The following is a 15,537-nucleotide window of genomic DNA, read 5'->3' on the forward strand; positions in this document are numbered from 1 at the left end:
GATCAACCCAGCCAAATGCCAGTTTGGTCTCGATACCATCGACTTCCTGGGCCACAGGATTACCAAAGATGGGGCAACACCTCTGCCCGCCAAGGTAGATGTGATCCGCCACTTTGCCTGGCCCAACACGGTCAAAGGCCTGCAGGAGTTCGTTGGTATGATGAACTTCTACCTCCGTTTCCTCCCCTCAGCAGCCCGTATCATGCGCCCTTTGTACACCCTGATGTCGGGTAAAGGCAAGGACATTACTTGGGACGAGGCGGCTGTGGCTGCTTTCGTTAAAGCCAAGGAAGCCTTGGCAGATGCCGCAATGCTGGTGCACCCCAGAACGGACGTTCCGACCACCCTCACGGTGGACGCGTCCGACTCAGCAGTCGGTGGGTTGCTGGAGCAGCTCATCAAGGGGAGCTGGCAACCCCTGGCGTTCTTCAGCAAGCACCTACGACCACCCGAACTCAAGTACAGTGCTTTCGACCGGGACCTGTTGGCACTGTATCTTGCAATCTGGCATTTCAGGTACTTCTTAGAAGGCAGGCCGTTCACCACGTTCACGGACCACAAACCGTTGACCTTCGCGTTCACGAAGGGGTCCAATCCCTGGTCGGCTCGCCAGCAGCAACATCTGTCCTACATTTCCGAGTATACGACGGACATCCAGCACGTCTCGGGAAAGGACAGTGTCGTGGCGGACGCACTTTCCAGACCAGCTATCCTGACCCTGTCCCTGGGGGTGGACTATGCGGCACTGGCGGAGACGCAGCAGGCAGACGACAAGATGCCCAGCTACAGGACCGCAGTCTCGGGTTTGCAGCTGCAGGACTTTCTCATAGGCCCAGGTGAGAGGACCCTCCTGTGCGACGTGGCTACCGGCCAACCTCGCCCCATCGTCCCGGCAGCCTGGAGGCGGCGAGTTTTCAACTCCATACATGGTTTGGCGCACCCATGTATCAGGACAACCATCCGGCTGGTCTCCAGCAAGTTCGCGTGCAGGCAGGTCAGTGAATGGACCAGAACGTGCGCGCAGTGCCAAACAGCCAAGGTGCAGCGGCACACTAAAGCCCCACTGCAGCTGTTTGTACCTACCCACCAGAGGTTCGACCACATTCATGTGGATATCGTGGGCCCCCTACCAGTGTCCCGAGGAGCGCGGTACCTCCTAACTATGGTAGACCGGTTCATGAGGTGGCCAGAGGCAGTCCCGCTCACTGACACATCTGCCGATTCCTGCGCCCGAGCACTGATTGCAACCTGGGTAACATGCTTTGGGGTACCGGCCCACATTACCTCCGACAGAGGTGCCCAGTTCACCTCCAGCCTGTGGTCGGCTGTGGCCAGCCTGTTGGGAACGCAGCTACACCACACTACTGCCTACCACCCACAGTCGAACGGACTAGTGGAACGCTTCCACCGTCACTTGAAGTCGGCTCTCATGGCCTGCCTGAGAGGACCTAACTGGCTGGACGAGCTTCCATGGGTCCTGCTTGGAATTTGCACAGTGCCCAAAGAAGATCTGCACGCCTCATCGGCCGAGTTGGTGTACGGTGCACCCCTGGCCGTCCCAGGTGAGTTCATACCAGCCCAAAAGGGCAAGAGGAAGAACCCGCAGCAGTCCTGGGCAGACTACGCGAGAGGCTCGGCAACTTGGCCCCCCGTACCAACTTCACAGCACAGACAGACCCCGACCCATGTACCCAAAGACCTGCAGGACTGTAAGGTTGTGTTTGTGCGAAGGGGCAGCCACCGGGCACCGCTACAGCGGCCGTACGAGGGGCTGTTCAAGGTGATCAACAACAACGGGTCCACATACGTTCTGGACATTGGGGGAAAAGAGGAGGTTTTCACGGTGGACCGACTCAAACCAGCCCATGTGGACTTGGTGCAGCCGGTCGAGGTTCAGGCACCGCGGCACAGAGGCAGACCTCCCAAACAGAGGCCGATCCAGACTGTGGACATTGGGGGGTGTATTGCCGGTTCTGGGGGGAGGTTATGTGGCGACCCACTTTCTGCGCAGGCGAACCGGCTCACAAATAGCCAGCGTGTGGGGAGAGACTTTGGTAATGCACCTCTGACGACATTTCCGCCCGGAGAGGGTGGGCGGTAGGGATTAAATGCCAGCGCCGCGAAGTTTGAATAAACTAGTCTCAAAACGACTTACCGACTGCGTGTCGTTATTTCAGCGCTGTGTGTAGCACATCGCTACAGTGTCTTATTAAAGGGGGTGAATACTCATGCAAACAATTAGTTTGTGTTTTGTGTATGTAATTAATTTAGATCATTCTGTAGAGATCTATTTTCACTTTGATGTGAAAGGGTCCTTTTCTGTTGACCTGTGTCAAAAAAAGCCAAATTAAATCCACTGTGATTTAGTGTTGTAAAACAAAAAAACGTGAATTCGGCCAGTAGGCTGATTGAGTCCACTCCACTATTTCATGATGGCTGATCCATTTTTCCTCTCCATCCCAACCTCTGCCTTCTCCCTGTATCCTTTCATGCCCTGACCAATCAAGAATCTATCAACCTCTACCTTAAATATACATAAAGTTTTGGCCCCCAAAGCTGCCTGTGCAGTGAATTCCACAGATTTGCCATTCTTTGACTCAAGAAACTCCTCCTCATCTCTGATCTAAAAGGGCACCCCTCTGTTTTAAGACTGTGTCCTCTGGTCCTACACTCTCCCACCAGAAGAAACATTCTCTCCACATCCACCCTGTCAAGGCTTTTCAACTTTCGCCAGCTTTCAATGAGTTCACCCATCACTTTTCTGATTCCAGTAAAAATTCGCCCAGAGCCATCAAAAGCTCTTCATATGACAATCGATTCAATCCTGGAATCATTTCCATGAACTTCCTTTGAACCCTCTCCAGTGTCAACACATTTTTTCTAAGATAAGGGGAGATAGCATATTCGACCACTGCTACTCTCCCTTCTGCGACGCTTACAGAGGGCTCCTCCATTCACTGCTTGGGAAATCTGATCACTCCTCCATCCTGCTTCTGCCTGTGTACAGGCAGAAGTTGAAACAAGAGGTGGCCATAGTTAAAACCGTCCACTGTTGGCCTGACCAATCAGTCTTCATGCTACAGGACTGCTTTGATGACATCAACTGGAATGTCTTTCTTGATGAGGATGTCTCCGAGTTCACGGAAAGGGTCACAAGCTTCATCTGGAAATGCATCGAGGATGTTCCCCAAAAAACACAGTCAGGGCTAATCCAAACCAGAACCCTGGATCAGCAGTTCTGTGCATGCTGCACTCACCGTGTGAGACAGCTTTCACTGCCGGTGACCACCAGGAACTCAAGAAATACAGCTATAATCTACGCAGTCTTCAAGGCAGCAAAATGACAATACAGGGACAAGATCTGGACACAGCTCTCCATCAACAACACACAGCTTATTGCAAGGTCTGCATACTATCTCAGACATCAAAGCTAAACGCATCTCCCAGATGAACTAAATGTTTTTTTACACTCAGTTCAATGTCACCAACACTGAGCCCCCAATGTGACCTGCACCTTGGTCATCTCTGAGGCTGAGGTACGCAGGTGTTTCCAACAAGTGGACAGCCGCAAGGCTGCGGGACAGACGGCATCCTGGGGGGAGGTGGGGGGGGGGGGGGTTACTCAGAATGTATGCGGCACAACTGGATGGTGTGTTTGTGGATGCTTTTAATCTCTCCCTCTCCTAGTATCGAGTGCCCTCCTGCTTCAAAACATCCGCCATTGTCCCTGTACCTTAAAAGAGCAAGGTAACATGTCTGAACAACTGGCATACTGTCGCACTCACCTCGATAATAAGCAAATGCTTTGAGAGGCTGGTCAAGGACTACATCTTTAGCATGCTACCACCCACGAGCAATTCGCCTACTGACACGACTGATCGACAGATGACGCAATAGCCATGGCTCTACACACCGTCCTTGCATACCTGGAGAGGAGGATTGCTTATGTGAGAAGGCTGGTCTTGGACTACAGTTCAGCATTCAATGCCATAATTCCCTCCAGGCTTGACAAGGAGCTCAGAGACCTCGGGCTTCATCCTGCCTTGTGCAGCTGGATCCTGGACTTCCTGTCAGATCGCCAGCGGGTGGTAAAAATGGGTTCCCTCACCTCTGCCCCTCTGACTCTTAACACAGGAGCCCCTCAGAGCTGTGTACTAAGCCCCATCTTTTACTCTTGTATACCCATAACTGTGTTGCCATTCTCAGCTCCAATCTGCTAATTAAATTTGGAGATGATGTTGCATTGATTGGCCTTATCTCAAATAATAATGAGGCAGCCTACAGAGAAGAAGTCATCACCCTGACACAGTGGTGTCAAGAAAGCAACCTCTCCCTCAATGTTACAAAAACAAAGGAGCTGTTGTGAACTTGTGAACTACAGGAGGAACGAAGACAGACTTGCCCCTATTGGCATCAATGGATCTGGGGTTGAGAGGGTGAACAGCTTCAAGTTCCCCGAGATACACAGCATTGAGGATCTCACGTGGTCTGTACATACTGGCTGTGTGGTGAGAAAATCGCAACAGCCTCTTAGACCTCAGATGTTGAGATCATCCTGGTACAGGAACTGTACTTGGCTCAGTCGCAGGTCTCAGTAGAGAGTGGCACGGGCAGCCCAGCACATCTGTGGGTGTGAACTTCCCACTATTCAGGAAATTACAGTGACAGGTGCGTAAAAAGAGTCCAAAGGATCATTGGGGATGCAAGTTACACCAGCCGCAAACTGTTCCAGCTGCTACCATCCGGATAACGGTACGGCAGCATTAAAGCCAGGACCAGCAGTCTCCGGAACAGCTTCTTTCACTGAGCCATCAGACTGATTAATTCACGCTGATACAATTGGATTTCTAAGCTATATTGACTGTTCTGTTGTATATCTTACTGCACATACTATTTATTACAAATTACTATAATTTGCACATTGCATATTCAGACAGAGACGTAACCATAAAGATTTTTACTCGTGAATGTGAAGGATGTAAGAAATAAAGTCAATTTGATTCAATAAGCAGCCCAAAATTGCTCACAATACTCCAAGTGAGGCATCCCCAGTGCTTTATAAAGCCTCAACATTACCTCCTTTCTTTAATCATGTAGTCCTCTTGAAGTGAATACTAATATCACATTTGCTTTCTGCACCACTGGCTCAACTTGCAAATTAACCTTTATGGAATCCTGTATGATAACTACCAAATCCCTTTGACCTCAGATTTTTGAATTTTCTCTCCATTTAGAAAATTGTCTCCCTTTTTTTCTTTTACCAAAATGCATGATCGTGCACTTCCTGATACTGCCTTTCATCTGCTACTTCTTTGCCTATTCTTCTAATCCGTCTACATCCGTCTATAGCCTCTCTACTTCTTCAAAACTACCTGCCTGTCCACCTATCTTCGTATCGTCTTCAAACTCTGCAACAAAGCCATCAATTCTGTCATAAGAACATAAGAAGCAGGAACATGAGTCAGCCATCTAGCCCATTAAGCCTGCTCCACCATTCAATAAGATCATGACTGATCTAGCCATGGATTCATCTCCACCTTCCTGCCTATTCCCCATTACCTTTAAGTCCCCAACAATGCAAAATTCTATATAATGTTGTCTTACATATATTTACTGAGGTAGCCTCCACTGCTTCATTGGGCAGAGAATTTCACAGATCCACCACTCTCTGGGAAAAGCAGTTCCTCCTCATCTCTGTCCTAAATCTACTTCCCCCAGATCTAGTTTCACATACCAATGGAAACAATTTTCCTACCTTTATCTATCCCTTTTCATAATTTTATGTTTCTGTAAGATCTTCTCTCATTCATCTGAATTCCAGCAAGTACAGTTCCAGGCGACTCAATCTCTCCTCATAGTCTAACCCCCTCATCTCTGGAATGACTTCCTCAAGTAGGGAGACCAGAACTGCACACAGTACTCCAGGTGCAGCCTCACTAGTACTCTGTACAGTTGCAGCATAACCCCCTGCTCTTAAATTCAAACCTCTAGCAATGAAGGCTAACATTCCATTTGCTTTCTTGATAGCCTGCTGCACCTGCAAACCAACCTTTTGTGATTCATGCACAAGCACTCCCAGGTCCCTCTGCACAGAAGCATACTGAAATCTTTTACCATTTAAATAATAATCTGCTCTTTCATTTTTCCTTCCAAAGTTGATGACCTCACATTTCCCAACATTGTACTCCATCTGCCAGACCCTTGCCTACTCACTAAACCTGCCTCTGTCTCTCTGCAGACTCTCCGTATCTTCTGCACAATTTGCTTTTCTACTCAATTTAGTATCAACAGCAAACTTAGATGAACTACACTTGGTCCACACTTCCAGATCATTAATGTATGTCGTGAACAGTTGCAGGCCCAGCATTGATCCCTGCGGCACACCACTCATCACTGATTGCCAACCAGAGTAACATCCATGTATCCCAACTCTCTGTTTCTATTAGTTAACCAATTCTCTATCCATGCTAATATGTCACCCCCAACTCTATGTATCCTTATCCTATGGCTATGTCTTTTATGTGTCACCTTATCGAACGCCTTCTGGAAACCAAGTAAATAACGTCCATCTGTTCCCCTCTATTCACTGCACTCGTTATATCCTCAAAGAACTTCAGTAAGTTTATCAAACAGGACCAGCCTTTGCTGAATCCATGTTGCGTCTGCCGGATGGATCTATCTCTTTCTAGATGCCTCACTATTTCTTCTTTAATGATAGCTTCAAACATTTTCTCAACTACAGATGTTAAATTAACTGGCCTATAGTTACCTGGCTTTTCCCTACGTTCTTTTTTGAACAGTGGTGTGACATTCGCCGTCTTCGAATCCACTGGGACCTGCCCAGAGTCCAGAGAATTTTGGTAAATTATTGCTGAAGACTCTACTATAACTTCTGCCATTTTTTTCAGTACCCTGGGATGCATTCCATCAGGGCCAGGGGACTTATCTATCTTCAGACCCATAAATTTGCTAAGCACTACCTCTTCAATGATCTAATTAACACACACAAGATGCTGGAGGAACTCAGCAGGTCATTGATGTATAATGTAAAAAGAATCAGTCCCAATAGAGAACCCTGTGGAACACCAATAGTCACTGGTAGTCAAATAGAAAAGGCTCCCTTTATTCCCACTCTTTGTCTCCTACCAATCAGCCAGTGCTTTATCCATGCCAGTATATCTTCTGTAATTCCATGGGCTCTTAGTTTAAGCATCCTCATGTATGTCACTTTGTCAAAGACCTGAAAAGATTCGGAGCAAGAAGGCTGCGGGTGGAACAGCTAAGGATTTCCGGAGTGAGAGGCAAGACTGTGCAGGCGTGTGACGTCAGCTAGTAGAGCAGGAGAAGTTTAAAAAGAAGACCACCATATTCAGCGGGCAGCTTATGGAGCAGGCAGCAGAATGATAGGGCTTTGGCTCAATGGAGGTAACGAGGAGAGGTAGGTTTACCTGTGTTAAGTGTGGAAAGGAAGAATGTGTGTGAGGCCAGTTTTCTGTGCTCAGTGTCAGACATGGGAGGTCCTGGAGTCTCCCGGACGGCCATATCTGCACCCGGTGTGTCAAGCTGCAGTTCGTTAGGGAACTGGAGATGCAGCTCAATGACCTTTGTCTAGTCAGGGAGAGTGAGTAGATAGGAGTTATGGGCAGGTGGTCACACCGGGGCCACGGGAGGCAGAGAAGTGGGTCACAGTCAGGAGAGGGAAGGGGAAGAGTCAGGTACTAGAGAGTTCCCATGTGGCTGTACCCCTTGACAATAAGTACTCCTGTTTGAGTACTGTTGGGGGTGTGGTGGGGGAGCAGCCTACCTGGGAGAAGCAACAGTGGCCGTGCCTCTGGCAGTGTCCGGCCCTGTGGCTCAGAAGGGTAGAGAAAGGAAGAGGAAGGCAGTAGTGATAGGGGACTCTATAGCTCGGGGGTCAGACAGGTGATTCTGTGGATGCAGGAAAGAAACTTGGATGGTAGTTTCCCTCGCAGGTGTCAGGGTCCGGGGATGTTTCAGATTGCATCCAGCAGTGGGAAGGAGAACAGCCAGAGGTCATGGTACATATTGGTACCAATGACATAGGTAGGAAAAGGGAAGAGGTCCTGAAAACAGACTACAGGGATTTAGGAAGGAGGTTGAGAAGCAGGACCGCAAAGGTAGTAATCTCGGGATTACTGCCTGTGCCATGTGACAGTGAGTATAGGAATAGAATGAGGTGGAGGGTAAATGCATGGCTGAGGGATTGGAGCAGGGGGCAGAGATTCAGATTTCTGGATCATTGGGACCTCTTTTGGGGCAGGTGTGACCTGTACTAAAAGGATAGGTTGAACTTGAATCTGAGGGGGACCAATATCCTGGTGGGGAGGTTTGTTAAGGCTACTGGGGAGAGTTTAAACTAGAATCGTTGGGGGGTGGAAACTGAACTGAAGAGACTGGGGAAGAGGTGGTTGGCTCACAAATAGAGAAAGCTTGGAGATGGTGTGTGAGGGAGGATAGGCAGGTGATAGAGAAGGGACGCGTTCAGACCAACGGTTTGAGATGTGTCTATTTTAATGTAAGGAGTATTGTGAACAAAGCGGATGAGCTTAGAGTGTGGATCAGTACTTGGAGGTATGATGTGGTGGCCATTACAGAGACTTGGATGGCTCAGGGACAGGAATGGTTACTTCAAGTGCCGTGTTTTAGATGTTTCAGAAAGGACAGGGAGGGAGGCAAAAGAGGTGTGGGTGTGGCACTGTTGATCAGAGATAGTGTCACAGCTACAGAAAAGGTGGATGTCATGGAGAGATTGTCTATGGAGTTTCTATGGGTGGAGGTTAGGAACAGCAAGGGGTCAATAACTACTGGGTATTTTTATAGGCCGCCCAATAGTAACAGGGATATCAAGGAGCAGATAGGGAAACAGATCCTGGAAAGGTGTAATAATGACAGAGTTGTCGTGGTGGGAGATTTTAATTTCCCAAATATTGATTGGCATCTCCCTAGAATGAAGGGTTTAGATGGGGTGGGGTTTGTTAGGTGTGTTCAGGAAGGTTTCTTGACACAGTACGTAGATAACCCTACAATAGAAGAGACTGTACTTGATTTGGTGTTGAGAAGTGAACCTGGTCAGGTGTCAGATCTCTCAGTGGGAGAGCATTTTGGAGATAGTGATCATAATTCTGTCTCCTTTACAATAACATTGGAGAGAGATAGGAACAGACAAGTTAGAAAAGTGTTTAATTGGAGTAAGGAGAATTATGAGGCTATCAGGAAGGAAATTGGAAGCTTAAATTGGGAACATAGGTTCTCAGGGAAAAGTACAGAAGAAATGTGGCTAATGTTCTGGGGATATTTGTGGAGTTCTGCATAGGTATGTTCTAGTGAGACAGGGAAGTTATGGTAGGGTACAGGAACCATGGTGTACAAAGGCTGTAATAAATCTAGTCAAGAAGAAAACAAAAGCTTACAAAAGGTTCAGAGAGCTAGGTAATGTTAGATTTCTAGAAGATTATAAGGCTAACAGGAAGGAGCTTAAGAAGAAAATTAGGAGAGCCAGAAGGGGCCATGAGAAGGCCTTGGTGGGGTGGATTAAGGAAAACCCCAAGGCATTCTACAAGTATGTGAAGAGCAAGAGGATAAGACATGAAAGAATAGGACCTATCAAGTGTGACAGTGGGGAAATGAGGAAATGGCAGAGGTACTTAATGAATACTTTATTTCAGTATTCACTATGGAAAAGGATCTTGCTGATTGTAGTGATGACTTGCAGCGGACTGAAAAGCTTGAGCATGTAGATATTAAGAAAGAGAATGTGCTGGAGCTTTTGGAAAGCATCAAGTTGGATATATCGCTGGGACTGGATGAGATGTACCCTAGGCTACTGTGGGAAGCGAAGGAGGAGATTGCTGAGCCTCTGGCGATGACCTTTGCATCATCAATGGTGACAAGAGAGGTTCTGGAGGATTGGAGGGTTGTGGATGTTGTTCCTTTATTCTGGAAAGAGAGTAGAGATAGCCCAGGAAATTATAGACCAGCGAGTCTTACTTCAGTGGTTGGTAAGTTGATGGAGAAGATCCTGAGAGGCAGGATTTATGAACATTGGGAGGGGTGTAATATGATTAGGATTAGTCAGCATGGCTTTGTCAAAGGCAGGTCGTGCCTTACGAGCCTGATTGAATTTTTTGAGGATATGACTAAACACGTTGATGAAGGAAGAGCAGTAGATGTAGTGTATATGGATTTCAGCAAGGCATTTTATAAGATACCCCATACAAGGCTTATTGAGCAAGTAAGGAGGCATGGGATCCAAGGGGACATTGCTTTGTGGATCCCGGATTGGCTTGCCCACAAAGCAAAGAGTGGTTGTAGACGGGTCATACCAGTGCAGTGCCTCAGGGATCTGTTCTGGGACCCTTATTCTTCGTGATTTTTATAAATGACCTGAATGAGGAAGTGGAGGGATGGGTTAGTAAGTTTGCTGATGACACAAAGGTTGGGGATTTGGTGGGTAGTGTGGACGGCTGTCAGAGGTTACAGCGGGACATTGATAGGATGCAAAATTGGGCTGAGAAGTGGCAGATGTAGTTCAACCCAGATAAGTGTGAAGTGGTTCATTTTGATAGATCAAATATGATGGCAGAATATAGTAGTAATGGTAAGACTCTTGGCAGTGTGGAGGATCAGAGGGATCTTGGGGTCTGATGCCATAGGACGCTCAAAGCAGCTGTGCAGGTTGACTCTGTGGTTAAGGAGGCATACGTTGAATTGGCCTTCATCAATCATGGAATTGAATTTAGGAGCTGAAAGGTAATGTTGCAGCTATATAGGACCCTGGTCAGACCCCACTTGGAGTACCGTGCTCAGTTCTGGTCGCCCCTCTACAGGAAGGATATGGAAACCATAGAAAGGGTGCAGAGGAGATTTACAAGGATGTTGCCTGGATTGGGGAGCATGCCTTATGAAAATGGGTTGAGTGAAATCGGCCTTTTCTTCTTGGAGCGATGGAGGATGAGAGATGACCTGTTAGGGGTGTATAAAATGATGGATAGTCAGAGGCTTTTTCCCAGGGCTGAAATGGTTGCCACAAGAGGACACAGGTTTAAGGTGCTGGGGAGTAGGCATGGAGGACATGTCAGAGGTAAGATTTTTACTCAGAGTGGTGAGAGCGTGGAATGGGCTGCCGGCAACGGTGGTGGAGACTGATACGATAGGATCTTTAAAGAGATTTTTGGATAGGTACATGGAGCTTAGGTAAATAGAGGGCTATGGGTAAGCCTAGTAATTTCTAAGGGAGGGACATGTTCGGCACAACTTTGTGGGCCGAAGGGCCTGTATTGTGTCGTAGGTGTTCTATGTTTCTGTATTTCCACAACATCCACTGGTTCTCCTTTCTCTTTCCTACTTGTTATTTCCTCAAAGAGTTCCAACATATTTGTCAGGCAAGATTTTCCCTCCAGGAAACCATGCTGACTATACCCTATTTTATCATCTGCCTCCAAGTACCCCGAAACCTCACTTTTAACAATCGACTCTAGCATCTTCCCAGCCGCTGAGGTCAGACCAACTGGTGTGTAATTTCCTTTCTTTTGCCTCTCTCTCTTCTTTCCAGTCTTCCAGAACCATTCCAAAATCCAGTAGTTCTTGAAAGATCATTACTAATGTCTCCACAGTCTCTTCATCCATCTCTTTCAGAACCCTGGGCTGTGCATCATCTAACTTCAAACCTTTCAGTTTCCTGAGAACCTTCTCTCTAGTAATGGCAACTTCACACACTTCTGACCCCTGACACTCTTGAACTACCAGCTTATATCTTCCACAGTGAAGACCGATGCAAAAAAAACTTCTTCAGTTTGTCCGCCATTTCCTTGTCCCCAGTTACTACCTCTCCAGGATAATATTTCAGAGGTCCATTATCCACTCTTGCCTCTCTTTTACATTTTATTTATCTGAGGAAACTTTTGGTATCCTCTTTAATAGAATTGGCAAACTTACTTTGGTATTCCATCGTTTCCTTCTTAATGACATTTTTGGTGTCTATTGTTGGCTTTTAAAATCTTCCCAATCCTCCAGCTTCCCACTGATTTTAGCTCTATTATATGCCCTCACTTTGGCTTTGACATTGCCTTTGACATCTTTTGTTAGCCACGGTTATGTCATCTTGCCTTTAGATTACTTCTAAAGGGCTTATATCAAAACTTTATAATATAATTATGAAGATACGTTCAGTGCCCTTTGATAAGACCAAAAATGATTGGGAAAGAGAACTTAATCTTATTATTCCTATTGAGAATTGGGATAGAATTCTTAAATTAGTTAATACATCATCTATATGTGCCAAACATTCATTATTACAATTTAAGGTTGTACATAGGGCCCATATGTCCAAGGATAAATTAGCTCATTTTTATTCTCATATAAACCCTATTTGTGACAGATGTCATTTAGAAATCGCTTCTTTAACTCATATGTTTTGGTCATGTCCACTTTTGAGAAAATATTGGAAAGATATTTTTGATATTATTTCGGCGGTATTGAACATTGATTTACAACCCCATCCTATTACCGCAATTTTTGGTTTACCGATGATGGACTTACTTCACTTATCTCCTTCCGCCTGTCGAATGATTGCTTTTCTCACTTTGATGGCTAGAAGATCTATTTTGTTGAATTGGAAGGAAATTAATCCTCCCACGGTATTTCATTGGCTTTCTCAAACTATGTTATGTCTAAATTTAGAAAAAATTAGAAGTGCTGTATTTGATACTTCTATTAAATTTGAAAAGATATGGAGACCATTTATTCAATATTTTCATATGATGTAATGGCCCTGTGCCGGGCTTATTGTTTTTTTTTCAGCTTTAATCGTATGTATGTTGAGAGGATCGGAGTTGACGTCATTGATGTTTATGTATACTCGTGAGATACTATGAACAGCCCTTTTTTTTTCTCTTTTTAAAAGTTTTTTTTATTTTTTTTTCTTTGTTTTTTTTCTTTTTCTTGATACTAGATTAGTAGATTAGCTAACTTTCTTAGATAGATTTTTTTTTCTCTTTTTTACACTATATATTATGAAATATCTAAACTTACCTTGTTCATATATATACTATATGGTTTATGTTTTGGGAAACTTACTTATGCTCTATTCATTGTTTATGTATTTCTTTATGTATAATGGGAGTCTATATATTTGTAATCCCTTACCATTATTTGAATTGTATCTCATTCATAATATTCTAAATATTAATAAAAAGATTGAAAGAGAGAGAGAGAGATTACTTCTTCCTCTGTCATGTGTATATCCTGTGCCTTCTGAATTGCTTCCAGAAATTCTAGCCATTGCTGCTCTTCCATCATCCTTGCCAGTGTTCTTTTCCAATCAGTTTTGGCCAGCTCCTCTTTCATGCCTGTAATTTCTTTTATTCCACTGTAATACTGATACTTATGACCTTAGCCTCTCCTTCTCAAATGTTGGGGTGAATTCTACTATAGTATGATCACTTGCCCTAAGGGATTTTTTTTACCTTTAGCACATATTTGCACACCCCCATATTTAACTCTTCCACTATCAGTGTGTGGTTTTCCAGTAGTGCTAAGCTCCTTTGTTCTACCCTAATTCTCACCAGTTTTCACTGTCTTTCATGCTGTAAGAAATTAATTAAAATCTATTCCTTGAATAAGGATTCAGTTACCTATCCAGCAATCTCTTGTGAGTTGGTGTCAGAGTTTATTTTAATGCATTTTTGTGTAGGGATGCTTCTGAAGACCTATATAAATGCAAGTTTTTTTTTAGTTTCAACCTTAAATACAAGTAGTTCTGCTATAATGTGATTGGTTTCTTGGGAGCACAGCTCCTTAAAGAAAAGTCAGGTAACTAATATCTGTTGTGTCAATGAGGTGGGGGGGGGGGGTGGAAACGGATATTGGGGCTAGAGAGTTTTAGACTTGCATTAAGTTATTTTCCCCATAGCATTTTCAGAAATAAGGGTGTTTTTAAAAGCAATAAGTTTATTTCCTTCTTTCAAGCTTAAAATAATAAAAATTGTATATTAGATTACTTAATACAAAATCATTTACACAAGTCTCAAATCAGTTGCTTATCCATTGCTCTCACTTGGTCAAATGAACAGCCTTTGTTCTTACAAGACAATGGCATCTAATTACTGCAGTGAGGTTACATGTAAAAAGTATCTCCCTGATTTCTCTCTAAGACAATTTGTTTTTTTTCTGCTTGCCATTTTCCAAAGTAACACGAGTGATTCTGTAGTTCATAATCAAAATAGTGCTGTAATCCATCTGGCCTGCATAGTATAGAGCATGCTGTCTAGTCCATTGATCACATTATGTCCTATTGTGTCATGGAAATGTGTTATAGCAGAACTACCCGTAGGGGGAGCGGTGAAATCTTGGTAATGTTGGAGCCTGTTGAGAATGAATCAACAAACCATAATTTCCAGGAATTAAACTTAAATGTTAAACAACGATTTTGATGTGTTCCTACTGAAATATCGTCAATTTTTGTTTCAGATTAAGCTGAGTGAAGACACAATTCAGGATATAGTGCAGGCTGCTGACCTCCTCCTCCTCACTGATTTAAAAGCACTGTGTTGTGAATTTTTGGAAGGCTGTATTGCTCATGAGAACTGTATTGGCATACGTGACTTTGCCTTGCACTATTCTTTACAACATGTATACTACATAGCGACAGAGTACTTGGAAACACATTTCCGTGATGTAGCCCACACTGAGGAGTTCCTGGAACTTGGCCATGAAAAACTGAAGGAAGTAATCTCTTTGGAAAAGTTGAATGTGGGAAATGAAAGGTACATCTTTGATGCAGTGGTGAAATGGATTTGCCAAGATCCTGTTGTCCGAAAGGTATAGAAAATCATTTTTGCTTTCTATTGATGAGTGCACCACCTGTTTATTCAACTGATTTTATTATCCTATTTCAGAATCAAATTTATTAGCACTAACATATGACATGAAATTTGTTTTGTAGTAGCAGTACAGAGCAAAGCCATAAAAATCTCTAAATAACAACAAAATATAGTGCAAATAATGAGGTAGTGTTCATAGACCATTCAGAAATTTGATGGAGGAAATTAGAAAGAAATTGTTCCTAAATCTCTTAGTGTGAGTCATCAGGCCTCTATTCCTAATGGTAAAAACAAGAACTTTCACTCTGTCCGCCACAAAGGACAGGACTTCCTGGTGTCCCCCCAATTTCAGTTTGATTTCCTATCGTTCTGAGGTGTTTCTCCCTGGCCTCCTCTACCATAATGACGTCACTTTCAGGTTGGAAAAGCAGCACCTATCCTGCCAGTATAGCCTCCAATTTGATGGTATGAATATTGATATCTCTAACTTCTGGTAATTTCTTCTTCTTCCCCCTTCTGTTCTTCCATTCCACATTCTGGTTCCACTTTCACTCCTTCTCTTCTCCCCTGCCAATCACCTTCCTCTGGTGCCCCTCCTCCTTCCCTTTCTTCCATGGCCCTCTCCTATCAGATTCCTCCTCCTTCAGCTCTTCCACCTATCACCTCCCAGCTTCTTACTTCATTCCACTCTCCCCCC

General features: G+C 44.7%; 1 protein-coding gene across 1 annotated transcript in view; it reads left to right on the plus strand.

Moving 5' to 3' along the window:
• Positions 1-15,537, plus strand: part of gan (gigaxonin) — a 113,762-nt gene that overhangs the window by 15,796 nt on the left and 82,429 nt on the right. The window contains exon 3 of the mRNA XM_073070307.1: positions 14,488-14,838. Within this exon, the coding sequence (XP_072926408.1) occupies positions 14,488-14,838 (351 nt within the window). The remainder of the gene's footprint in view (positions 1-14,487; positions 14,839-15,537) is intronic.

Source organism: Hemitrygon akajei, chromosome 17 (genome assembly GCF_048418815.1).
Source record: "Hemitrygon akajei chromosome 17, sHemAka1.3, whole genome shotgun sequence".
Taxonomy (NCBI): domain Eukaryota; kingdom Metazoa; phylum Chordata; class Chondrichthyes; order Myliobatiformes; family Dasyatidae; genus Hemitrygon; species Hemitrygon akajei.